The sequence below is a fragment of the Harpia harpyja genome, chromosome 6 (assembly GCF_026419915.1).
Source record: "Harpia harpyja isolate bHarHar1 chromosome 6, bHarHar1 primary haplotype, whole genome shotgun sequence".
Classification (NCBI taxonomy): domain Eukaryota; kingdom Metazoa; phylum Chordata; class Aves; order Accipitriformes; family Accipitridae; genus Harpia; species Harpia harpyja.
The window spans coordinates 63,836,493-63,862,878 of record NC_068945.1 but is presented as its reverse complement, the minus strand read 5'-3'; the positions used below and the strand labels follow the sequence as shown (position 1 = coordinate 63,862,878).

The following is a 26,386-nucleotide window of genomic DNA, read 5'->3' as shown; positions in this document are numbered from 1 at the left end:
TGGCGCTCGGCAGCGCGGCGGCCATGGCGGCGGCGGCGGCGGCGAGCGCCGTTCGCTGCGCTCTGTGGCGGGGCGGCCTGCGGCGCTGGTACCGCACCGAGCGGGGCGTTTACGGCTACAAGCCGCGGAAGGCGGCGAGCGGACGATCGGCGGAGCCGCGCGGCGCCGGGGCGAGCGGTAAAGCAGGTCGGGCAGCCCTCCCTTCCCACCGGGGTTGCGCTGCGCTGGGCTGAGGGCAGGGCGGCGGGGGCTGCCCCGGAGGCGCGGTGGCGGAGGGTGGGCTGCTTCGTCCCGCCGCGGCGAGGGAGGCCGGGTCCCCGCCGCGGCGGCGGCGGCTGGGGCTCTAGCTCGGCACCCCCGCGCTCGCCTGAGGGAGGCGACGGCCCCGCGGGCGCTGAGGGGCCCAAAGTCCGAGGGCTCCGAAGCGCTTTCTGTTCTGTTGTGGTTGCCTTCGGGAGTGCCGTCCGGAGCCGCCGCCTCTCCTCGGGGCTCCTGGCGGGTTTTCAGTGGCCGTGAGGCAGAGCTCGCCTTCTCCGCTCAGCGGAGGGCCGAGAGCGGTGCGGATCCGCTCCGCCGAGTCCCTCGCTTTGGCTCCCCGGGAAGCCTGCCGGTACCCTGCCCGGCTCCACGGGCAAAAGTGACTGCGAGTGCATCGACTGCTGAAGTTACCTTAGTGAACTCCAGCTCATAAAAGTACCTGTGCCGTGCGCCTGTGATTTTCCTTTTTTATATCTTATGGCTAAGTACAGATAACTCTCTCCTGTAGCAATAACTGTGAGACTTTTAGCTCAGTTTTATAGTGCAGAAAAATAATTTCAAGCAGAAGACTCTTTGGGGGTAGGAGTATCATCCCTGCATTAACACTTCAGGAGGCTCTGGTAGGAATTAAGCCCGTTGCGCAGAAGCAGGAGTGAAACTGGTTTTTTTAGCTCCTGGACACCGAGTCCCATCACTAAGTAGCCTCCTCGTTAAGCAAGGAAAGGGTTAATATATTTTTACGTTACATTTTAAAAATCGCTTTTAAATGGCTTTCTTGCTGAGAGTGTTGTGGGAGATGTTAGGGTTATGTCCTTCTGTTGTAGAACCTGTTAAGAGAAAAGGACTTGTTTTGAATGGGCCAGCTGTGTGAACATAACAGCTGGAGTGGAGTGCCGGCAATGGAAATATGAATGTCAGAGAAATAACTTTGTTAAATGGTCTCAGAAATTGCATTGTTTTGGAAAATGAAAGTCTTCAGACCTGAATACTGTCAGCACTGTGTCTTTATCAGGGCAACCCCCCGCCCACCTATTGGAAATGCATTATAAACTCGTTCATATCGTTAATTCATAGCAGATTCTGCTTGCAGTACATTCTGTTGGTTTACAATTTACTGACCTGGTCTGTGGTATGTACTCAATGACAGTAATGTGTGTGTGACCTTTCAGATGATCAAGTTTTGCTTATGTCAATTTTTTGACCTTGATGCAAAATGCCTGCAACACTGTGTTGCTGGTGTCTGTTGAAAAGCATGTTCACATATTTGAATTTTTAGTATGTCTGGCTCAGCACAGGCACAACAGTCTGCGCATGCTGTTGGCTAGTGGCTCCTGCAGACACAGACGTTTTTTGAAGTCGTAGGACCCGAATTATTGTTAAGACCCTATCTTCCTGTCATTCCAGCAAGGAACGGGGAAGCACAAGTGGTATGATTTGATTTAGCTGAGGAAATAAGACTACGCACACTGGTACCGTTCCATGCTCAAGTTGGACATACCTGTTGTTGTAAAGACATTCAAAGCAAAATGAAATAGCTTTGCCTGTGTTTACAGGAGCCTAACCATGAGGGGAGCCATGGGAGAAATCTAGAGTACTTGCTTGAAAATTTGATGGGTGACAAGATTTAGGAGTTTGATGATGGGAGCTGTTGTGGGGTGATATGGTGAAAACAACTGCTTAGAAAAATCATCTTTCCAGCCAGAACCTTGATGATTATCAATGGACAGAATACTTCTGTGTTAGTGCTATAAATGGATTAAATGTGAGCACATGTGCAATACTGTTCTGTTTTCTTTTTGGTTTTAGTTGACCATGGTCTTGCTCGTTTAATAACTGCATATGCTGAACATGGCCACAAAGCAGCCAAAATAAACCCACTGTTTGCTGGCCAAGCTGTTATGAACATGGTACCTGAAATCCAAGAGTTGGCAGAAGTTCTTCAAGGGCCTCTCATTACTACAGGTAAGTCTGCAGCCTTATCACAGCAAATTGTCTTCACGGGTGATTTATTAAGAGGCTGTGACCGCTGCAGAAGAGCCAGATATTGAGTGGCGGTTCAATCAGTAATGAACTGTTGGATGGAAAATTGTTAACTTCAGCCTGCTTATATGTTTGTTGCAGAAATCGTCGTGTAATGAGTTGCTACCTTCTAGCATCTTTGGAAACCGTGAAAATTTTTACTTGTTCTTACAACTACTGAGGTTATACATTAATTTCTTGTGTTGCTGTAACATCCTATGATTTAGCATAATACTTAACACTGTAGTGAAGCTGCCAGAGCACTGGGGCAGAAGTCAAGACTTGTCTTTTCTTGGATATCTTTGACTCTTGCTGTGGCCTTGAACAAAGGAGGGTCTCTATGCTTTATTTTCTCCATCTGCCAAACAGGTGCTTATTTACTTGTGATGCAGTTGGGATTGGAGCTCATCTCTCTGAGCCGCAAGATACCGAGTGCTATATTGAGTCACAAAAACAGTGACTTTATGTCATTCATGGTAAACTCAGAAAGGCATTTTGAGCACCTTACAAATAAGCGTGAGGCTCTCAAAAACACTGAAGTGTGCTTATAAAAAATGTTCTTCAGTTTTGTCTTTAAATGAAGGAAAAGAAGGCAAGACATGAATTTGTACTCTCAAAATGTTAATATAATTGCAAGACAACAGTTTACGTCTTAGTGCTTCCCCCTCCTCCCCCAAAGTGGCTAATAACATTTATTTCCCACCAGGGCTTCTAAATATGGGAAAAGAAGAGGCTTCCCTAGAGGATGTGTTGGCTTACCTTGACCATATATACTGCGGGCATATTTCCATAGAAACAAGCCAGCTTCCAACTTTGGAAGAGAGAGAATGGTTTGCTAAAAGGTTTGAAGAGCTAAAACAAGAAGTGTTTACACCTGAAGAAAAAAAGTACTTGTGCAAACTGATGTTGGAGTCCCAGGTACCTTGTTCGCAATTGTTGGATTGTAATAGAGCTGTGGAGTCTGTCATGAACCCTTTACTGCTCCAGACATTATTCATGCAGAAAAAGATCAATCACTACCCTGAAAGGCCTTGACAGTGTGCAAGAGGAAGAAGTACAAGGTTTTGCCTGAAAAAGTGCAATACACAAATGCAGGAATCTCATTGGAGGTTGTTGCTGAATTTACTTAGTAGCCTTTATTGAAACAAATAGCAATACCATTTGGTTTGCCTTGATTACTTTTGAAATTATTTCTAGGAAAATAATTCCAGCCAGTTCCAGGCTCAAAAGGCTTTTAGAACTAATTAGAACATAGATTGTGTGTAATATATATTGTTGTAACATACATTCTTTATCATCTGGAGACACAAATGACGACCCTACAAATCCATGAGTAATCACTCTTCAAAAGTGAGATTCTCTTAGGCTAATGATCTGATGGCTTATATTAAATGTTACTGGTGGGAATGCAAGGTTGGGCAGACCTCTATGAAATTTTGTGCTCTGGTGTAGCTCTTCTGTGTTTTCCTTTCACCCTCATGCAGATCTGTTTTACTAGCTTTAAAGTATGATGTCTCTCAAGGTTTTGGGAGAGCAAACCAGAGTTGGACTGAGGTGTTAGCCATGTAGCACTGGTAAATTTGCTGCTTTTCAGCAAAGGAATCTTTGTTCAATGCATTCTGTAAGGAAGTGAAAGATTTATATACTTGCAAAATGTATAGAGAAAATTTATTTCAATAGTTCTGTACTGTGAAAAATTTTCTTTTTTCTCCCCTTTTCTCCCTGTGTTATCCAGAAGGGTGGAAAGGTAGAAGAGCAGGATCTATGAAGGTGTCCCTGTTTCCAGTTTTCCAAGTGGAAGGAGTGTTAAATGTAATACATGCCAATGACTAAACAGAAGTATATGGCACATTTTGTATTTTTCTTGCCTCTTTGGCAGTTAGAGGAATTTGACAGTGACACAGGAAGTTGAAATCGGGACCCTGATGTATCCCATTTTGATTTCAGTATGACCAGAACTGTACTTAGACTGTAGAATTTAACCCTGACAGGAAAAACTGCTTCTGTGTGTGATTAGTTTTGTATACATTATTTCTCAGAAGTAAATGTTGTTTAACTACAAGGTGTTCAGCAGTTGGCTTGGATCTTTGGCTGTGGCTCAGTCTTTCCTTCTCAGTTACAGACTTCATTTATTTTCAGTCTTCAGTTGCAAAACACTACAGATGCTTCCAGTGCTTCCAAACTCTGTCACTTATGAGAGCTGTCTAGGAGTATATGAATGGAGTGGAGTGAGAGGAGTGAGAGAAAAATGAAGTAAATGTAGATTGGTTTATTTTCCTTCTCTCAAGCGTTCTTCCACCTATGGACTAAGGACTGTGTCTAATAGTAATCGGAATGAAACGCTGTGCTTCTCTAGCACGATGCATCTCAGCATAGTTAAGGTTTATACTGTAAAGAACACCATTCCTTAATTTCCACCTAAAATAGGTAAACTATCAAGGAATTTGTAAATTGCTCTGGTGTTATATTTCTTCATGCATCTTCTTCCATGTTAGATAGAGAGAGTTTGGTCCTCAATCCAACATTTTTCTGCTTAAGAGGAGATAAGAGTGGATTTCTTGTAGTCATCATAGCTTCAGGTCTTAGACTGTGTGGGTGGAGAATGAGCTGAGACTTTCAAGGGGTATGCTTAGGCTTGTATGCCTTAAAGGTACAAACATAAATTATATTTTAATTTTATAAACAGAAGACTGCTCCTTAAAATAGCCTAATACTGAAGTTCTCCTGTTTTTAATAGGAGTTTGATCACTTCTTAGCCACAAAGTTTGCCACAGTGAAGCGGTATGGTGGTGAAGGAGCAGAGAGTATGATGGGTTTCTTCCATGAATTGTTCAAGATGTGTGCGTACAGTGGTGTGACAGATATCATTCTCGGAATGCCTCATCGTGGAAGACTTAATCTTCTCACAGGTTTACTTCAGCTTCCACCTGAGGTAGGAGATTTATAATCTCATTGGCAGTTACTCTGTGCCTGGTTTATTTGCAATAAAGTAAAACCCCAAAAGTTTGTTGTGTTGCAAATGCTGGAGCAATAAAAAAGTTACCTGTGTGAGAATGTTTTCCCCTCCTGTCAGCACTTCAGCCAAATGTCCACAAGAGACTGATAAAGAACTCTAATGCAGGGTTTTATGTGCTGTTACCAGAAGCATCCTTGCCATTTCACGAGTAGGAGAGCATACAGTTTGTAAATGTTTTTTTTTAATGTGTCACTTAATCAGAAAGGGGTTTTAACCAGATTTGTTTCCATGCAGCTCATGTTCCGTAAGATGCATGGTTTGAGTGAGTTTCCAGAGAATTCAGCAGCCATTGGGGATGTTCTCTCCCACCTGACATCTTCTGTAGATCTCGACTTCGGTTCCCACAGGCCTGTGCATGTCACCTTGCTACCTAACCCATCACACTTAGAAGCAATCAATCCAGTGGCCGTGGGCAAGACACGAGGAAGGCAACAGACTCTGCTCGATGGAGATTACTCCCCAGAGAGCTCCGCACAGCCTGGAGACAAAGTTATTTGCCTGCAGGTATTTTACAATTTGTAACTGATCTTTGTAAGAATTCCTGGACTAGCATGTGAACAGAAGTGGTGTATATAGAAATACCAGACAAAACTGAATTAATGTAGAATATCAAGAACTGGGATCCTCTTTATGGAGAAAGAGGAGGGCAGGGAGGATTTCCAGGTGACATATCTGATGATACTGGCATTTAAACAATTCCACTTCTAAGATTTCTGAAGAACTGATTCTGATACCTTCCTTTATTTTAATAATACTCTGCATTGAGAGCCATGTGTGCCTTTCCTCACAGACCACTTTTGCATTTAAACCACCACTATTAGCCTTCTTTTAAATTAAATGGGTTTGGAGAAGAGCTATCAACAAGGTTGCAAAATATACAGGAGGATTTAGAATTGTGTCATTTTATCATGGTACTGTTGAAGAGTCTGCTGGAATTGGTTTTTACTTCTTGAACTGTCTTTTCAAGCTATGTAGGCAGTCCTAAATAGTTCCTTGATAAGTTGTCCTTTCTTGCATTGTATTCAACTTGGAAATGCAAGTGAGTCAATCTCTTAAACATTTTTAAAGCTGGGAGTAAAAACGAGTTGGGGCAGAACTGTTCTTCTGTGAAGGATAATAAACATGGAGGAAGTTACAGGTGGAAGTGAAAATGTATTTCAGTTAAATAAATGTTTTGCTTCCTTCTGGAAGGATGTGGATACTGAGAAAAAACAGAAAGGAGAATATGAAATATTGAGAAAAGTGGAGGCAAGTTGTGGTTCTTTTTGTTCTTATTTTTTTATTAAAAAAAAAAAGGCTTTGGGGCGTGCAAGTGCAGGAAGAAAAGGTTGTTGCCCAATGCGTCTTCTCCTCATCTTTCAGTGCAGTTATGTCAGTTAGTTTGATAAGATACTGCTTCTTAGATTCTGTCTGTCTCATAATGTTAGATCTTTACTGCATACTAGTGAAACTATTATGACTTTAAACAAAGATTCTTCAGGATAAATGGACCCTCCCTATGCAAGAAAAATTTAACTTTTTGGTTTTTGAAGGGCTAAGTGGTAGGGAGGGTTGCATAGTAGAGAAGAACAACATTTAACTCCAAGCTAGCTGCCTCCGTGTTAGTAAACTGACTCAAACTATTCCCGACAGAAAGAAAATGTTTCATGTAACGTGAACATCAGTACTCGTAATTTTGTCTTTAAGAGGTCCGAGAGTTAGATTAAAAAAAAAAAAAAAGGCAAATTTTTACAGTTATGACTGTTAACTTCTCTCATGCAGCTCATCAAGAAGAAAGAGATGAAAGCAGATACCTTCTCTTTCAGAATCGGTATAGAAGTTTCTCTTTGGGCTTTCTGTTTTCACAGTGCTTAATCTCCAGAAATGCAAGAGTAGAAACTCTCAATTGAGGTTTACTCTGGTATTTGTTCTATTATTCCACTAGCCTGAGTGCCACAGCTTGAGGGTAGAAAGAGTAAAGATGGGCTAATATGTCAGTGTCAGTAGTGAGCCTAGTTGTTCAGGGTCTGAAGATCTTCTTTTCTGGAACTTCAGTGTGCTCAGAATATCTGAAGACTTGCGGTGGGTTGATCCTGGCTGGATGCCAGGTGCCCACCAAAGCTGGTCTATCACTCCTCTCCTCAGCTGGACAGGGAAGAGAAAACATAACGAAAAGCTCGTGGTTTGAGATAAGGACTGGGAGAGATCGCTCACCAGTTACCATCACAGGCAAAAGAGACTTGACTTGGGGAAAATTAGTTTAATTTATTACCAATCCAATCAGAGTAGAGTAATGACAAATAAAACCAAAGCTTAAAACACCTTCCCCCCACCCCTCCCTTCTTCCTGGGCGCAACTTCACTCCCGAATTCTCTATTTCCTCCCCTCCAGTAGCGCAGGGGGACAGGGAGTGGGGTTTGGGGTCAGTTCATCACACGTTGTCTCTGCCGCTCCTTCCTCCTCAGGGGCAGGACTCCTCACTCTTCCCCTGCTCCAGCATGGGGTCCCTCCCATGGGAGACAGTCCTCCACGAACTTCTCCAATGTGAGTCCTTCCCACGGGCTGTAGTTCTTCACGAACTGCTCCAGCGTGGGTCCCTTCCCTGGGCTGCAATCCTTCATGCACAGACTGCTCCAGCGTGGGTCCCCTGCAGGGTCACAAGTCCTGCCAGCAAACCTGCTCCAGCCTGGGCTCCTCTCTCCACGGGGCCACAGGTCCTGCCAGGAGCCTGCTCCAGCGCGGGCTTCCCACGGGGTCACAGCCTCCTTCGGGCATCCCCCTGCTCCGGTGTGGGGTCCTCTCTCCCTGGGCTGCAGGTGGAGATCTGCTCCCCCGTGGACCTCCCTGGGCTGCAGGGGGACAGCCTGCCTCACCATGGTCTTCCCCACGGGCTGCAGGGGAATCTCTGCTCCGGCGCCTGGAGCACCTCCTCCCCCTCCTTCTTCACCGACCTGGGGTTCTGCAGGGTTGTTTCTCTCCCATGTTCTCACTCCTCTCTCTGGCTGCGGTTTCTGTTGCACAGCAACGTTTTTGCCTTCTTAAATCTGTTCTCCCAGAGGCGCTACCACTGTTGTTGATGGGCTCAGCCTTGGCCAGCAGCGGGTCCGTCTTGGAGCCGGCTGGCATTGGCTCTGTCAGACATAGGGGAAGCTTCTAGCAGCTTCTCACAGAAGCCACCCCTGTAGCCCCCCTGCTACCAAAACCTTGCCATGCAAACCCAATGCAAGACTGTAAAACTCTTCTTGGTTGAGTACCATGAGCACTTCTGCAATGCCTAATTGTCCGTTTCTGCTGATGAGTGGCATATTTTTCACCTTCTTGCATGCCTTGACTTCACTTCCTGAACATCAGGCAACTACTGGTGTTTATGATTTGAACTGAAACCTGAGAATAAGGTCTCCCTGAAATAAATTTCACATTTGATGTTCCACTGTCAGGGTCACTTGTTTGATGAATTAAACTTGATGGTGACCTTGCTTTTATGTTCTTTGCTAATGCTGCCCAGAAAAAACACGTGCTGGCAAAAACTGTTTCCAGCTTTCTGCTAGAATGAGTAAAATCCTACCTGCACCACAGGAATTGAATCCTCTGGGGTTTGAGATGCATATGAAGAGTCTTCTGTATTTTAATAGTCCTGCTGTCTGTAGGCTTTAATGCTTTGGGATGTACTGAAGGCCATAAGTTCTTTCAGGTGTTCTAGGGTCTTCACTCAAATGGCGTCACCAAAATATATAGCCTTTTTAGGCAGCAGAAGAAACCAGAAGGGAAAAATGAAAACCCAACACTTCGGGAACAAACGTAGCATGGTAAGGGATAGAGTGGGGATGCTGTGTTGTCTCTCTTGCAGTAGTTAACTTTGTTTTTCTGTGATGTCTTTTAAGAGAAGTCTCTGTATTAGAACTGTGTAAAACCCAGTGCTGCCATTTCACTGGTTGATTGCAGCTCTACTCTCTTCCAGGTGTACTTGCACCTCCAAAAGTCTCTTAAGGCTTGAAACCATTATCCCATAACTAGAAAGTAGAACTATCATCTGGTTTTCAATAAGAAACTACATCGGTCTGCAGTGACTTTGATCTGCAGAGGATCGAATCTGCATTCTGAGGAAGCTGTGATCATATCAATGGAGAACTATCTCTAGTTTTGAAACACTGAAATGCGAGATGATAGTCATTCTAGTATCTCTAGCCTTTTTGGAAACCTGGATTGCATGTCACAGTAGTCTCCCCTCCCCTTCCAAACTTCTTTTTTATTTGCAACATTTATTTGCAATTTTGAAATGTAGCTAAGAATTTAGGTTTTATTTCCTTCTGAAAGCTTTTATTTGCTTCTAGGTGCTTCTATTCAGTTCCTTTTCCCCTTTTGTCTCCTCTTGTGTCTGTTCTTGTCTCTATTTGGTAAGGTGGGAGTAGGCATAAGTCCCAGTTCACCAGCGTTTAAGTTTAAGCAAAGCATGTAGCAAATTCTGTGGTGACTGGCTTCCTTTTGTTCAGTGGTCAGTGACTTGCTACTGACTGCTGCAGCTTTGCTATAGCCATGATACTTGCAGTCACCTATACACTGGTGGGTCAATTTTAAGAGATTATAGGTCAGTTGCAGGTAGGGGTTACGTCAGGCAGTCATGTACAGATGTTGGCTGCTGTGACCTTCTGTTAGTGATAAGACTATATAAACTCTGAAATCATGAAAACAGTCATCTGAAAGGGGTTAATAAGTGGATCTGGCTGAAACTGTATCTGTACCACCTACTCAATTTAAAAGGTCTTGCTTAATGAGTTATGGTTTTGATTTTGCTGTTCCTCCAGTGCTTTCTAATGAAACTTCCACCTTCTTCCCTAATGCAGGTTCATGGTGATGCTGCTTTCTCTGGGCAAGGGATTGTTCCTGAAACACTGACCCTCTCTAATCTACCACATTTCAGAGTTGGTGGGAGCATCCATTTGATTGTTAATAACCAGCTGGGCTATACCACTCCTCCAGAGCGAGGAAGATCATCTCTGTACTGTAGTGATATTGGTATGTATAGTTGAATCAGAAGAAAGATTGCCTGTTGCGTCAGAAAGGATTTTAACTCCAGTGTGAATATATGCTGTGCTATGGGTTTTTTCTAGCAAATGCCTATCAACACTAGGGAGTTAGATTAATATATCTCCATTTTCATGATAGAGCAGAAATTAAAATCATTATTGATTATTACCTCCTACTAGCAAAAATTCAGATGCCAAAATTATGCCCTCCCCCATCTGCTTTATGGCAAAGACTAAATATCAAGGGAAAATCTTGTCACATTTTTACAGGATGTTATAAAATATTTGCAAGATTACTCTGAAGTCTATAACTCATTTAATTTCTCCCATGTCACTGACAGCTTTTAAAAATGTGTTGTGATGGAGTGTATAATAGACGTATTTTAAATATATCTTGTTAAATTTAATCAAAATTATTCCAGTCTGTTTTCTGAGCAAGATTTCTAAGTCAGATACTCCTTCATTTTTCTGTTTTGTTTGTTGTCAGTTGAGCTTGTTGAGCTTTTAATTGAAAAATGAGGCTCATGCCATTTCTAAGCTTCAACTAGAAGTCTTTTGTTTTGGACAGGCCTTTATTAGTGATAAACAGATGTATTGTAATTAGCAAGATCAGAGACATATTAGTTAGTTCCCTTGTGTATGTTTCGTATAATTAAAAATATGCTAACCTGTGTTTTTAAGACTTAACATCAAATGTTTGTGTTTGTCTTACGGTTTCATCAAACCAAACAGATTCATTAAATCCAGTAAGGTAGATAGCATATTATTATTACTTTTACCCTCAGCTGGTTTTGTGTTATGGGTCTTTTGTTGTTTTGGGGTGGGTTTTTTTCCCCCCTCCATCCTTAGTTTTCCTTTTTTCTTACGTGGTCAGTGAGGAGGGAGCTGTTACCCATTTGAGCTTCAGGATTTTGCTAGGGAGGGAAACTTTATGTGGGTCAGGAATGGCTGAAGTATCTTAATTTCCCAGAATTTGGGCAGATAAAGTACAAGAGGAGTACTCTGTTGCTAGAAGATTTGCAGCCAAATTGTTGTGAGGGAGAGGGTGTTAAAACGTTGGAATTTTGCAGTGTTCTCTTTAATGAAGAGACCTTTCTGCCTGGAGGAGCAGTGGATAGAATGACTACTAGCAAGGGAGAAGATTGTTTCTGGCCTGTATGAATTCATAGTAGTGATAGCTTATGATAAGAAGGAAACAAAACTCAGGGTTTTTTTTGAAAGAGAAGCTATCAAGTAGTTCTCTGCCATTCCCTGCAGACTTCCATTCAGATTAATAAGATGCAGGAACTGTGTATAGGAAGTCCTGTGGGAACTGAGTGCTGGTAAAGAAGTTGTGCTTGAACTGTGACAAATACAACAGGTTGGGCTAATTGCACTTTCTCTTGGGTAAAACTCCTACTCCTTACCCTAGCTCTCATCACAAAGAGCATCTTGTGTAGATTTGGTTTTGTTAAATACAATTCACGTGAGTTGTCTGTCATTTTCAGCAGAGAGGTGTGTGTCTGCTTTCTTTGGGAGGGGTTGGGTGTGATTACTGTTGTGTTTTGAATCCCTGGGCAGGTAAAATTGTTGGATGTGCAGTTATCCATGTGAATGGGGATGATCCTGAAGAAGTTGTCCGTGCCACACGACTGGCTGTCGAGTACCAACGCCAGTTCCGCAGGGATGTGATAGTAGACTTGCTGTGCTACAGGCAGTGGGGCCACAATGAACTTGATGAGCCGTTCTTCACTAACCCCAGCATGTACAAAATCATCAGGTAAGGGTAACACCACCTGATGGGGGAACCCCAAATGTACTTGTGTCTACACCAACTCAGTATTGCCTGCTACTGTAATAGAGGTCTCTGTATAATGAAGATCCTTTGCCATACCGACAAGTCTTTATGTAAGTGTAGCTACACTGTCAGCAACCCTTGACTAAGGTGTGAGTCTGATAATGAGATGTTAATGAAGGTAACCACTAGTGTTGGTTCTTGAATATGCGGCCTGATGCCTCTTGGAGAGCAGTCTTGCACATAGCCCTTGGATTTCAAATTCACCATCGCCAGTAATCAGAAGGCAAAGTTTACTTCTGTGTGCCAGAGGGAAGCATAGATAATGTGGGAGAATGGGCAGGAAGCCAGTGTGATGTTTATCTTGTCTTTGCCTGGTCCTGCTCGTTCCAATGGGGACTTATCTTTATGAGCATTTAAATGTATTCAGATTTCATCCTTATCCCCAAAGAAAAATACATATAAAAATTTACTGGCCAATGAATTCTGATATTTTAGGTGAAGCATTTATAGAATGGATGGCTTGGTTCTCTGCTAATACTGAAAACCTCCTGTCAACTTGTCTGAAGAAAATATGCATGATAGCACAGAGTCAGTCTAACTGGGAGGTTTTTTTACTTGCTTTTACCTGTAACTGCCAACTATAGGCACTTTTTTTTTTTTTTTTTTAAATAAGGGACTATAAAGCACATATCCAAGAGAACTGTTATCTTTTTGGAAATGTCAGGAAAGCAAACTTGATGCAAATGAGTATAATGCACCAGGGCATAATTTATGTTAGTTTTCTATGATACCTGACAGTAGGAAGATGGTATTTCCTTGTTCTGCAGTGACACTGCTTTCAGGCTTAATGTCTATGGGGTTTGATTCCCTCCCTGACAGATCCCGTAAGAGTATCCCAGACACATATGCAGAACACCTAATAGCTGCTGGGCTCATGACTGAGGTTGAAGTATCTGAGATAAAGACGACATACTATTCTAAACTGAACGATCATCTTGCCAACATGACTTTGTATAGTCCACCTCCTACCAACCTGCAGGCTCACTGGAAAGGCTTCGTCGAGCCTTCTGCTAAAATCACCACTTGGGACACAGGTATGCCTGTACCACTTCTGCAGTTTATTGGAGTCAAGTCTGTAGAGGTGCCTGAAGAGCTCCAGCTGCACAGCCATCTTCTGAAGACCTATGCACAGGTCAGTAGAGCCTAATGATGCTTTTAGTCCCATTGCTCAAAGATACGACCTGTTACAGGAAGAGCTTTAAACACGGCAAGGCTGCCAGTTAGAGAATAGCATAATATTCTGTAGGAAAAACAGCTCACTCTCTTTTTCGAGGCTGAGATTTTGCTATTTTTCCTCCAGTTTTGAAGAAAGACCTGTCCTCTCCCCCAGGTCTGACCATATACTTAATTTTGTTTTTTTCAACAATATGAGTGTTTACGTTTTATATATATACACATAAGCATACACATGTGGCCAAGTTTGACAGTCAGTTTTTGATAGCTCATAAGTTTGTGTGCAATAATTGGATTGGTTTGGGTTCGTGAACGTTTCCCTTTGATGACTGATGACCATGCACAGGTATCTGGTTGGCAGCCATAGAGAGACCGTGAGGTGAATATTGCAGAAAACTGATGTTCTTGTCTTCCCAGCCCAAGGCAAGAACACCACAGCTGGGTATGATCATTTGTCTGCAGTTTGCAGGCCAGAACAGGGGAGAGTTCTGGAGACTGAAATACTTACGCCTGGTATCTTTCATCACTGCTTACCAGACAAACCAAAAGTCTGTCAAGAGTACACTCTGTGCTGTGCTAAGATTTTAGTCTTTTCAGACCAAGATCTAATTTGTCAGTCCACAGTTTGTTGACTGCTAAGTGAACACATGGGTCATCCATGTGGTCCTCAGGGCAACCTTCTTCAGGATGTGCTGCAATAAGACTGTGTATATTCCAAACCAACCTAAGCTGCCTGCAGGAATATGGCATTTCTCTCTATAGTGTTCTATTTTTTCCCTAGCTTCTAATATTTATCTGTGCCACCAAAAGAGCTACAGATGGAAAAAGGCAAAATGGTAATTTTTCTTTGTTGTTTACTTATTTAGTCAAGAGTTCAAAAAATGGAGGAAGGAAAAAAGCTGGACTGGGCAACAGCTGAAACTTTAGCATTCGGTTCCCTGTTGAGCCAAGGTAAGAGGCAACTAGACAGCAGACAGTATTTTTGCTTTGATGTCAATAAAGTATAACATTAGGCTTCTTAGGTGTTTCTAACTCTAAAGATTGAGACAATGTCTAAATCTGACAATTTGCATTTGCATGGTACTAAGAGAAGGTAAATATGAATCCTGTATGTCACTAGTATTTGTAGATTGAGTACTAAATGTCTTCAAAGAATTGTTGCTGCCTCCCACTCCTCCAAAACATTTGTGCATAGAGCTAAGCACAGGAGCAATGCAGCTGACATCAGTGGGGCCTCACAAATACTTTTAGTGTGTTTCATGCTACTACTTCTTTTCCCTCCTCTCTAGCCTGAATTTATATCTCCATTTACATATGATACAGAATGCACATTTTTTGCAGTTTGCTTCAGTAATTTGAACCATTTACCACAAAATAATTCTTGGCTGCAGAGAAGAGAAAAGAGAAATGTCTGGGCATCTGTCTGCTTGTGAGTTGGAGCTGCTGCTGGTTAAGAATTCCATCTCAGGTTTCATGTTGCTGATGAGGGGAAATCCAAGAAGAGACGTAACAAGAGAAGTAATATTTTAGAAGTGAGGAGTTGTCGTCCTGCGTGTTTTCTTTTTACATGACTTGCTAATCCAGTGTTTTGTTTGTTGCTTGGCAAGGGTTTAATATCAGACTAAGTGGACAAGATGTTGGCAGAGGAACCTTTAGCCAACGACACGCGATGTTGGTTTGCCAAGAGACAGATGATACCTACATTCCTCTGAATCATATGTCCCCAGACCAGAAAGGTTTCCTAGAGGTAGGTTCTGTGGTCCACAAGACAACCTTCTTCAAGTTGTGCTGAAGCAGAATGCATATTTTAAAGCTGCTGAGACAAATGTAGGTAGCCTGTATATTCTGGCAAACCCTAGGTAGAGAGACAAAAACTGTCAGGGCATCCCCATTCTTTCTAGTTATCCTCTTTAAAAATTTAACAAGGGCTTTTGCTTTTCCTTGAGAGATCAGATATTATTCTTTTCCCCTCAGTGTCTTCATTCAAAAGCAAAAAAAAGAGGTGACCATCAATTGCCTTTAGGAGCGCATGTCCTCAGTGTGCTTAACACTGATGTGCCTGGTTCCGAAGGTTCTTAACCCTGGGTTGTCTTCTTCCTCACCCACCCCTCCCAACAATTTCCTTTTGTTAGGTGAGTAACAGTCCTTTGTCTGAAGAAGCTGTGCTTGGTTTTGAATATGGAATGAGTATTGAGAGCCCTAAGTTACTGCCAATTTGGGAAGCTCAATTTGGAGACTTCTTTAATGGAGCCCAGATAATATTTGACACTTTCATCTCTGGAGGTGAGTGTACAAGGAGCTAATATATTTAAAAATGAATCATTTCTACTAAGCACATTTTTAGAAAACCCTTCATCTTTAAAGTAAAAGGGCAACGTGTTGAGAAAAGAGGTCTGTTTTCTCAAGAAGTCTTGTGAGCTTGCCTGTGTGGTCCTGACTTCAGTGCAGTTTTTCTCTGAAGACAATCCATCTAAAATGAAAGACACCCCATCCTTGGCAGAAGACAGTCATTCCAAAAGGACAGTTGATTATATTAATGGCCTTTCTCCTCCTCCCCTGCCTGCCCTGCCATTTATTTTACTGTATGTATATATAGTTGATAGCTCTTTAGGCTGTACCTTTCCTTCATGAGGCATCTGAAAAATTCCTGAAGCAATACAGAAGGGAAATAGTGATTATTTAAAACAAACAAACAAAAAACCACCACAACAATGCCTTACAACCAACCTCTAAGTTTGACTCTAGTATGTTTTCTGAGTGCTCAGATAAAAGATCTCTCTGAGCTGGAACATACTGAGAAAATGCTAAGATGGATTTCTAGAGTGGGATGCCTTGTATGTAAGCGTCCAGAGTTTTGGCATCTAGCCTCAGTTAGACCTCTGCACTCCCTCTATAATCACAGATGGAAATTCAGAGGCCCTCTTGTCCCACCCATCCTCAACATGTATTTGAGGCTGGGATGAATTACCTCCTGGATTTGACTGTAATCCCTTAAATAGCACAGGAGGTTTGACAGAGCTCAGGGGAACTAGCCTGTGGCTAGCACTGCTGTGGTAGTTAGGACTGGCTCACAGGATGCTGCCTGGGTCGCACCTGCAGAGAACCAAACGACAAGGTATGCAGAAAATAGGCAATGAATTATGGTTAGGGGGACCCCTGTTAGTCAGGAGGACAATTCCACTAAGAGGATTCTTGCATACTGTGGTGATGTTTTAAACTAAGTTTTAAAATCTTCACCATGTCACGTGCTCCACATGGAGGCTTAAGTCTTCTGGAAGCCCAAAGTTACGTGATAGTTTCAGAAACTTCAGATCATCTTATGTGTGCTGTTCCACTGTTGTGAATCTCATGGCAAAATGCCAGAAGCATGTTTCAGGCTTGTATTTAATGATGTAGAAATTGGCTGTTCTTTTTTTCCTGAGTAGTTTATGCAAAGTAATGTGTGTTTTGAGGCTTTATGTTCTGTGGAAGTTATTCTTTCCTTCCTCCTCATTTTGTGTTTTCAGGTGAGGCCAAATGGCTTCTGCAGAGTGGAATAGTAATTCTTCTTCCCCATGGCTATGATGGTGCAGGCCCTGAGCACTCATCCTGCCGGATGGAACGGTTCTTACAGGTACCCTGCCACACCTCTCAGATTCACATATACCACATCACAGCACTGGCAATCAATGCTCTGGGAGTCTGGCCGCAAAATGCTCTACTCCTGGTGTACCTGCTAGTGACATCAGAAGGTGGAGACATACCAGGATCATACCATCATGATGAGATAGGAACAGGCTGGGCTGAAAGTGGAGGAAGAAGGGGTACTGTGATGAGAAGGGGTAGGTCTAGAAGTGGTGAGGAAGCAGTTTTGGTTTAAATGCTGCCACAACAGCTCTGGTGCAAGACTCTGATTGAACCTTGTAATAAGTGCTTGCTGTTCCTGTTGCATCTCTGTCACCTACCCAAGTGTGTGTGTGGTAACATGAAATTTCCTAACATGGGGTTTGCATAATGTTTGCAGAGGCCCTGTGCCCTCAGCAGAGAGCCCTAGTGGGACATGCTTCAGTACTGCCGCTGTCTTTTTTCTGATTGCTGCTCTCAGCAATGTCACTGTACCACAGCATGAGTCCAGTAGCAAGACAGAATTGCCGAATTGCAAATAGCAGACCTCTAATGAGCACTTCTTATAGAAAACATTTTGGGGGTTGACATCAGAAACAGGCAGCCACTCTCTTAAGCAAACCACTCGCAGATCTGTCCACTAGGCACAGATCATACAAACAGAATGCTGGACACTATTTAATATCAGTAAATCTGTGGCACATTTTAAAAAAAAAAGTAAAAAATCCACTGTTGTGCCCTTGTGACTGTAGTAAGTAAATGAAAGCCTTTCATCTGAGTAATGGCTTAAGGAGGGGTTCGCAGCATATTTAGAGGGATGCTGCCACTCTGATGAAGAAGTCATGACCTCTCCACTGTTAGCAAAACTGTCATGCCCTGGTTACAATGTGCTAGGATGCAGTTCAGATATAATCTTACCAGTTAAATGCTAAAGCCATTTCTTCTCTGAAGTTCTTCCCTTGCAATCAACGTCTGAATTGGGATATTTGCTCTTCTATTCTTATACTAGTCAGTGTGCCTTACGTGCCTGCATTCTCTCTTGCATATTTGGCTCACTGCTTGCTTCCTGACAAGGTATTGCTGTGTTCCCCTTACATAGATGTGTGACAGCTCAGAAGAGGGAGTCGATGGGGACCAGGTCAACATGTCAGTTGTGCATCCCACCACCCCAGCACAGTATTTCCATTTACTCCGGCGGCAAATGGTCCGAAACTTCAGGAAACCTCTCATTGTTGCTTCTCCCAAAGTGTTACTCAGGCTCCCTGTAAGCCAAAAACTTTCTTTTCCTCTTTATTTTTATTTTTTGGCGGTCAAATTGATGGGGTTTTGCCTGTTTGGGGCTGAATAGGTTGAGGATTAAAGCTGGGTGGAGGTGAGCTAGAAGGAGGGTTGATTCTAGGTCTGGCAGTGTTCTTGGGAATCTTACCATCCCAGCTTTCATCGGTGGGAGTGAGAATGGGAATAGGAGGGAGAGGGAAGACTGTATCTTTTGTATTTAACCAAAACCCTGTCCCAGTATCCTCTCCCCAACTCTGGCCTGAGGGAAAAGGCAGCAAGATTTGGTAACTTCCAGCTCTTCCCCCATGTAGGCTGCTGTATCAAGTTTTGAAGAAATGGCCCCAAGGACAACATTCAAGCCTGTCATTGGTGACTCCTCAGTAGATCCAAACAGGTAGCTCTACTTTCTTAGAGGAAAAGCTCAGAAAGGGTGTCCTGTCCCTTTCTCCTACCTAACAGCTCAATTTTGAGGTGATATGAAAGAGGTGACTTTGAGGGGAAAATGTTTTGTGGTGGGTGGCTTAGTTTTACTTGTGTCTGTCCTTTTCTTCTGCTTACTTGTTGGTAGTTACCATATCTGTCTGCATAATAGTAAAGTGTTCAGGCTTTCAACCCTTGCCCCCACAGGGAGGTTGTGACCATAGTTACTAATCTGATGGGTGCTATTCTGCACCATGCCCATTAGCTAACAGTCACTGGGAGCAGCTGTCATGTCAAGAGATACAGAATTTTTGTTCTGGTGTTGGAACACCTGAGCTGATGAAGTGAAGTTAGGGCAATAATAAATTGTGTGTGTATATCTCCCTCCCTTCAAATATTATAGAGAATCCTGTTCACAATGGGCAATTCTGGCCTTCATTTTTTTTTCCCTCCTAAGGTTCTTATCTGGTCCTTGTCCCAGCAGCACCCGAGTCTGACAGCATCCCTGATGTTTGCATCCTCACCCACAATCAAAAGGCTGGAAGTATCTTAGCGTCTTGGGTTTTTTAACTGGGATGGTGAGGCACAAAGGGTGAGGTTTATCTCCTTGCCTTTGTCCAGTAAGGTTAGGCAGCCAAGACCTCTCTGACTACTGGACGGTATTGCATATCTCCAGCAGGCAGTTACTCTTTGGCATGGGAGAGAATTGTCCTCTGGAGGTACTTCTCTCCCTCTCTGGTTTATTTTCTATGGAGAACGCATGGATGACTAGCTTTGACTAGGTGTTTAATTTTTAGATAGTTAAAGCTGAGAGATGAGTCCCATTGTAAGATAACTTTCCCAGGATTACTGAAGAAGCAAGACCTCGGGCTCTGGCATACTGTGCCCAAAAGTTAGTTTGCCAACTGTTGGATGGGAGTGGGACAGAAGGGAAGGCAAAGAAGATAAAAGATGGTCTAGGATAGCAATTTAGCTTCATAAAGTTGTCTTTAAAGTTTGGCTGGTTGGTTTTGTTGAAAGTGTGAAACTGTTCTGCATAGAGTTTCTGTAAAACACTAAACTTGGAAACATCCTTATTTTTCTTTAGTGTCACCCAAGTGGTGCTCTGTTCTGGTAAGCATTACTATGCTCTGGTGAAGCAAAGAGAAACACTAGGAGAGAAACAGCACAATACAGCTATTCTGAGACTTGAAGAACTGTGTCCTTTCCCCCTGGAAGCTCTACAGCAAGAGTTGAGCAAATACAGCCGTGCGAAAGGTCAGCCAGATTTTTACCTTTGTGTTTCTAGACTCTTTGAAGTACTGAACTGAATCTGTTGCCTGCCTTTTAGGATGAAGAGTTGTAGTGGCTTTTCCCTCTTTGCTCTTCCTCCCATACATCTAGTGTTTCTGGAATGGCATAATACAAATGTTTACCACTTGTGCGTAAGAGAGAACTTGTCTCTCTGCTATTGTTAGCTTCCATAAAGCACTACTAAAAATCAGAGTGAACCATTTGGGGCATTTTTTGCATTGGTCTTTGCAGTCCAGTCCTTTAAGTAGCTTTTGAAAACGGCAGTAGCAAAGGAGAATATACCCACAGTATACCCTAATGGTGGACATACTTTTGGTTTGACTTCAGCAAGCTGTGACCTGCAAGGGAATTCAATCTGTCAAGCCTTCATTTCAAAGATAGTGCCATGACAAAAAAGTGCTGCAGAAGAAAAAAACTGTTTTTCTTGAGCTGCTGAAAAGATAAATATGTGCATGTGTAATGTACCCTTATCCTTCCTTTAGTCTTCATCTGGAGTCAGGAAGAACCACAGAACATGGGTCCATGGTCCTTTGTGTCACCACGGTTTGAAAAGCAGCTGGGGGTTAAGGTAAGATGTCCCCATGGTGTTTAAGCCTTTAAAATGAGGTCTGAAGTTCTTGAACGCAAAATTCTGTGGTGCTTACGCAAAAAACTAATCTTGATGCCTCAATGTTCTAATTTAAGCTACTTTTGCTCTTTATAGCACCATTTAGTGGTGATGAGCAGGACTGGAGCTTTCTTTTACCAGGTATTTAGTCTGAGTAGGCAGGATGATGAAAGATCCCAGGTAGGAAACAACATGCTTGAAGTGATTAGGAGGAGAATCCAAAGCTGCCATTTGCTCTGGCAGATCATGCACTGTCATATTCTTGGAGCCATGGTCTTTGGGAGATGGAGGATAACTTCTTGCATTACTTTCAGCTGGGACCGCCCAGTATCTGACAGCAGCCATAGCATCATAGGACCTCAAGATGCGATCCTATGCTTGTGCTTCATTAATCATTTCCTCCTGACTCAAATTTCAGCTCCGTCTTGTGAGTAGACCTCCTTTACCAGCCCCAGCAGTTGGCATTGGAATCCTACACCACCAGCAGCAGGAAGACATTATTACCAATACATTTCTCTAAGTTTTCAACGGAGGGACTACTCCTGCTGTCAGTCGTGTTTGGTGCCTCCTCCTGTGAAGAAGACAAAAGCCAGACCCTTAAGACTCTTAGTTCTTCAAAATGGAAAAAAAGAATGGAAGAAGTTCTGTAATGATGAAGCAATTTTTTTGTGTAGGGGAATACCTAAAGATGAGAGGTGATGCCTGTTACTCTAGATACCTCTTGTTCTCTTGTAGTATTTTCTAAAAAACATCTTTTTAAAGTTAAAAAACAAATAATCCAGTCCAGGGGGCAGATCGCTGAGGTGGCTACAAAATACCTTCTGTCATGTTGCTTATCTGCACTTGACAGTTCCCTGGAATGGTGCATGTGTGGAAACAGTTTCTGTTTCCACAGAAGTGTTAGTGCTGTTTGGTTGAATAAATGCTTCCCCATGCCTGGGAATGAGCCATTTCTATAGCAGAGTGTTGAGGATTTTCTCATTTCTTTTCCTGTAGGCCAGGAGTGAAATCTGTTGCAGCTGTTGGTGCTCTTCTCAACGCATGAGTTGTTAAAGCAGCATTCCTGGGGGGGACCTTGCCCGATGGCTCCTGAAGGATTCAGGCACCACTGTTTCTCTTGCCTGGAGAAGCAGTGCTTTTACATCAAGCGTGCAGGGTGGAAGGCCTGCTGCAGGGATCGTGCTATATTTTAGAACCATATTTAGTAGAGACCAAACCAGTTTCTAGAGGCTAGCCTGCACAGTGACACTACCTCCAACCTGGGAAATTCTTCTCAGTGTCCTTCTTACGGTTCGTTGTTTTTTTCTTCTTAAGCCCAAGATTGTACTGTTAAATTGGTCCATGGGTTTAGTCTTCTGTGTTGACAAGGAATGTATAGCTTCTCAGTAGTAAAGCCAAAGGGAAGTGCATTTAAGAAACCATCTCTTTTCCAGTCCCAGGCTGCTGTGCTGTTTCACTAGTTCTCAGGAATGTGGCCTGTTTTTGAGGGCTTACTTCTGCTCAGTTTCTTTCTTCAGTGGCCCTTAGTTCCCACACAAAATCTTGCTTATGCTGGAAGAAGGCTGAAGTTGTGATCAAGAGCAACAGAAGAGAGTCCAAAACTGTGGCAAGATAAACAAGTGCATTATCTTGCAGGCTGCAAAGAGTTTGAGGGACAACTTGCAGAAAGGTATAATAGTGAGGCCTCCTTCAGAAACACCAGAAGCTGGAAGGGTGAGAGGTGGGAGAATTAGGAGGTCAAAGGGACTTACCAAAAAAATCTGCTGTAGCAAAACCACCCAAACGTCATGGCTTTTTTTGGTTTTGTTTTTTCATTGGGGGAGGTCCTTGTCTGGAGGCCTGTTGAGGTTCCTGAGCAAAACCTCTTCTTTGCAGCCTAGGTATCACAGACTTTGTCTTGAAAAGACATGTTAATAAAACAGGTTATGGAAGAAATCAGTGAAAGGAGTAGCAGCAAATGACAAAACAGGAGGGTAGTCAGCCAGGTTTTCTGGAATTGCTCAGACAGATACAGGTATTCAAGCCATTTGAAGAAGTTCCCAAAATGCACCTTTGCTCCAGCTGCAAGACAAGGTGAGCAGGAGAGGACAGTGACTAAAAGGAGTTCAGCTTTAGCGCTCACAAGCAAGGAGTGGTCACGGGTCTTCCGCTTCTTGCAGCTTCTCCTGAGGGCCCCGAGAGGGCTTCTCCTTCCACCAACAACCATCTTCTTCCCTCCACAGTCTACAGGAGCTCTGCGTCCATATAGAGAACTAGTGTAAGTATCAACTAGAGCTCCACAAGGGATCTGTTAGGCTCCCAAAAGACTGTTACACCTTCTGCTGTTTGCCTTCTGCTTTTGTGACTTTTTCAACTAATGTGTGTCGCGGTTTAACCCCAGCCAGCAAGTAGGCACTGTGCAGCTGCTCGCTCACTCCTCCCACCTCCCAGTGGGATGGGGAGGAGAATCAGAAAAAGAAGTAAAACTCATGGGTTGAGATAAGAACAGTTTAATAACTAAAAATAAAATAATAATAATAATTGTAATGAAAAGGAGTATAACAAAAAGAGAGAAATTAGACCCAAGAAAAGACAAGTGATGCATAATGCAGTTGCTCACCACCTGCTGACCAATGCCCAAGCAGTGATCCACCCCTCACAGGCCAGCTCCCCCCAGTTTATATACTGACCATGACGTCCTATGGCATGGAATATCCTTTGGCTAGTTTGGGTCAGCTGTCCTGGCTGTGCTCCCTCCCAGTTTCTTGTGCACCTGCTCGCTGGCAGAGCACGGCAAAATGAAAAATCCATGACTTAGGATAAGCGTTACGAAGTAACAACTAAAACGTCAGCGTGTTATCAACATTGTTCTCATACTAAATCCAAAATACACTATACCCTCTGTCCCAGACAAAAACAGGACAATGTGTTTGGAAGAAATGCGAAAAAAGCCCTTTGCCCTCCACTCCCATCTGCTGAGACATTTCTGTAGCCACACACTCTGTACCTCAGCAGTCAGTGTCCAGCTCCTGGCTGGAAAGCTCTGACATTTCCCGAGGGAAGGTTTCAGCACAGCTGTCATCTGGGAAAAGGAAAGAAATCAGTCTTTATTGGGAAGCAAAAGATAAATGACCAAACCATTGAGGTTAGGCAGGAGAATAGTGAAGCCAGATGGCAGAGAGAGGTAAAAGTTGCCTGGGCAGACCCCAGTGCTGACGGCCCTCCTGCTGCCCCACAGCAGCTGTCCCATCACCACAGGATTTTTCCCAGCATTTTTTCTTTCCTGGTCTAGTTGTCTGAAGTTGGCACCTCCCTGCTCCTCTCAAAGTTACCTGGGAGAGCATGCTTGAATAAACCAAACCCACCACGAGCCAAAGACCTTTTTGAAAAGAAACCAGTGGGGTTTAACCAAATCCAGCACTTCCAGACGGAATGTCATGGTAGGTGAGGAAGGGCAGATCACAGGCAGGGTGTGCATTCACCTGGGGAAACGGCTCCCAAAAGCTTCCCTGAAGCCTGCTTGGGTATTTTATCCTAATTAATTCACACATTCATTTATTAACTCTGTATGACCCAGGAGTAACCTCTCTAATCTCTGTTCTGTAGTCTGTTTCACATGACTGCTTTAACACGTCCATCGCAGCGACATGAAATCATGTTTCTTCCACTTTGCTCTAGCAAACTGCATAACTTCTTATGCATTCTGAACAGTTTTATCTAATCAAGACATATTCCGGTTTAAATTCCTGCTGTGAGATTTCCAAGGCTTTCTTGCCAAGGTCCCTGGGCAGTAGACTCTCCCAGGTTGAAGTCACCTTCCCTGAGAATGGCTGGAGCTCTGCCTGTCCTTCTGTTCTTAGCTATGAATATTGTCTAGTAACAGCAGCTGCTCTTTCACAGGGATATGGTTACATTTTGTTTGGATATAATACTTGGGGTGTATACCTCAGTTTGTTAGACACTTTGCCCAAACAGGCACTTGCGTTGTGCTTGGTACTTTTTGTACAATTAATCTCCCAATGCTCTGCTCACAAAGAACTTCTATGTTGATAACTAGAAAAAGGAGGCTGAAGAGTAACATTGCTTTGGCTGCAGCTGTAGCTAAGGAAGTTGTAGAGCACAGCCATCAGCCTTGACTCCAAGCTGATGATTACATAAAACCACATTTTTTTCACTGTGACAATACACACAAGGGAAAAATAGACCCAGTATTTTGAGTTTCACATGGCCTGAACCTGACCTTGCTACGCACCACTCACAAGCAGGCTGTGCAGGCTTGGTTATCTAATGAAGTCAACGACGCTCGAGCGTTCAGAGCCTGTTTTATCCTCCCAGTGGGAGACAGCCATTTCTGTAGTGCTACTTGGCTAAATGCCCCCAGCCCAGCATGGCTCTGCCACGGAGCCCCCCAGGGATGTCAGGGTAAGGAAGGGAGAGCTTCAGCACGGCTCTCCGTGGTATCGCTGATGCAGGTTGCTTGCAGAACACTGCTCTTCCATGATGGCTAACAGCTACCAGGAGCAAAACAAAGCACTTGCTGAGTTAGGGGTTAATGCTGTTTCTCCCACAATTTTTGATGCTCACAAGGCTGTTTTCAGTCTGCGTGCCATGCTCTGCTCTGCACGTGGGCTTGGCTCTCCCTGCATGAGTGCTGGATTGCTTTTGCAAAACAGCATTTTGGTAAAGTGAAGCAGAAGTTGCAAAAAGCCCCAGATGAGAGTGCTGCTTGACAACGGGAGCGAGTTTCCTGTGTGTGCAGGAAACCCAATTTGGGAAAGTGCCAGATGAAATGGTATACCAGTTGGGTGAGTGGGTAACAGAGCAGGTCCCACTCCTTGGACAGGAGAATTTTGTGGGTCATAAAAACAAGCAGAAGTGAAGCTTTCTGTGCTGTTAGATAGCCAAAAAGCTAATTAGAGGAGGTGTTACGCCACTTGTGCATTATGGTGTGTGGGCTGAGGCACAGGTAATGATGGAAGTTGTGGATGGATGTTCAGGATTTTCAGAGAGAAGTGCAAGACTAGAAGAAAGAAAGATTGGAGGAAAGAGAGATGTTGAACAGTTCATTGAAGTCAGCAGTAACTCTTGGTGACAGGAAGAAAACACATCAGGAAAACATATATTTTGAAACAAGTATTTTTGTAACAGTGGTGTTATTTTAATTTTTAAAAAATCTAGCCTGGATTTTGAAGGCGTAAAGTTTTGAACACAATAGCATTCATTTAGAACAAGCAAAGAAAACAATACTGCATTTCCATTTTTTTACTTCCATCACTGGGAACCCATTCGTAGGTGACACAGTAACATTTCTTCAGCACACCTGGAGTGGTGCTTGTTTGTTTGTATGGCATCTGTGTTTGTTAGTATGGATTGAAGAAACTTCCTGGACCTTTTATAAATCACCAAAACATGGGCCAGCAACTTACAGATAGGAATGTTTGCTATGAGCGAGCAAACTAACAAGACCTGTAATTTAAGGAGTTTTAAGGTAAGTTAAAAGTTAAGATGGCTACCAGTCTAAACAAAGGGCAATTACAAGAAACTTCCTGAAGCTCAGCTATTAATTTGTAATTATAATCTACAACTAAGATGCTAGGCCAATTAATTATGGGCATTTGTCAGACTATTCAGGAACTATAGGTGAAAGTAATTGCTACAGGGTAACTCATTAGTATTTGTAAAATTATGATGATATAAACTGGAAGAAAAAGCCTTTCTCAGTGATCTCAGATGAGGGAGGCTATTGAACGAAATTCTTTAAAGATATTGTAGAAGGTCTTGGTTAAGAGGATTTCTTCTCAGGGAATGCAGAATAAAATCCAATACACAGGTTCAAGGTTGGGGAGGAGTCGTAATCCTTCACATCTCGTACTGTTTCTTGGTAAGTTAGCCTAAACCGG

The 26,386-nt window shown here is 43.2% G+C and overlaps 1 protein-coding gene across 1 annotated transcript; it reads left to right on the top strand.

The window, feature by feature from the left end:
• On the top strand, positions 1-21,465 carry DHTKD1 (dehydrogenase E1 and transketolase domain containing 1). Its single transcript, XM_052788841.1, has 17 exons — positions 1-186; positions 2,065-2,220; positions 2,984-3,195; positions 5,015-5,209; positions 5,528-5,797; positions 10,114-10,285; positions 11,857-12,055; positions 12,953-13,265; positions 14,173-14,257; positions 14,914-15,053; positions 15,439-15,589; positions 16,813-16,919; positions 18,009-18,173; positions 18,499-18,581; positions 19,695-19,864; positions 20,383-20,468; positions 20,926-21,465. Exons 1-17 carry the CDS (start codon positions 24-26, stop codon positions 21,025-21,027), a joined length of 2,769 nt encoding a protein of 922 aa, XP_052644801.1. The 5' UTR covers positions 1-23; the 3' UTR covers positions 21,028-21,465.
• The last annotated feature ends 4,921 nt before the right edge of the window (positions 21,466-26,386 follow it).

What these genes read in the sequence shown, in the direction of transcription:
- DHTKD1 (XM_052788841.1), top strand. Translation starts at nt 24, where the DNA reads ATGGCGGCGGCGGCGGCGGCGAGCGCCGTTCGCTGCGCTCTGTGGCGG. An exon ending in AGCATGTACAAAATCATCAG is followed by an intron (nt 12,056 to 12,952) that starts GTAAGGGTAACA and finishes CCTCCCTGACAG; the next exon opens with ATCCCGTAAGAGTATCCCAG. An exon ending in TGACACTTTCATCTCTGGAG is followed by an intron (nt 15,590 to 16,812) that starts GTGAGTGTACAA and finishes TTGTGTTTTCAG; the next exon opens with GTGAGGCCAAATGGCTTCTG.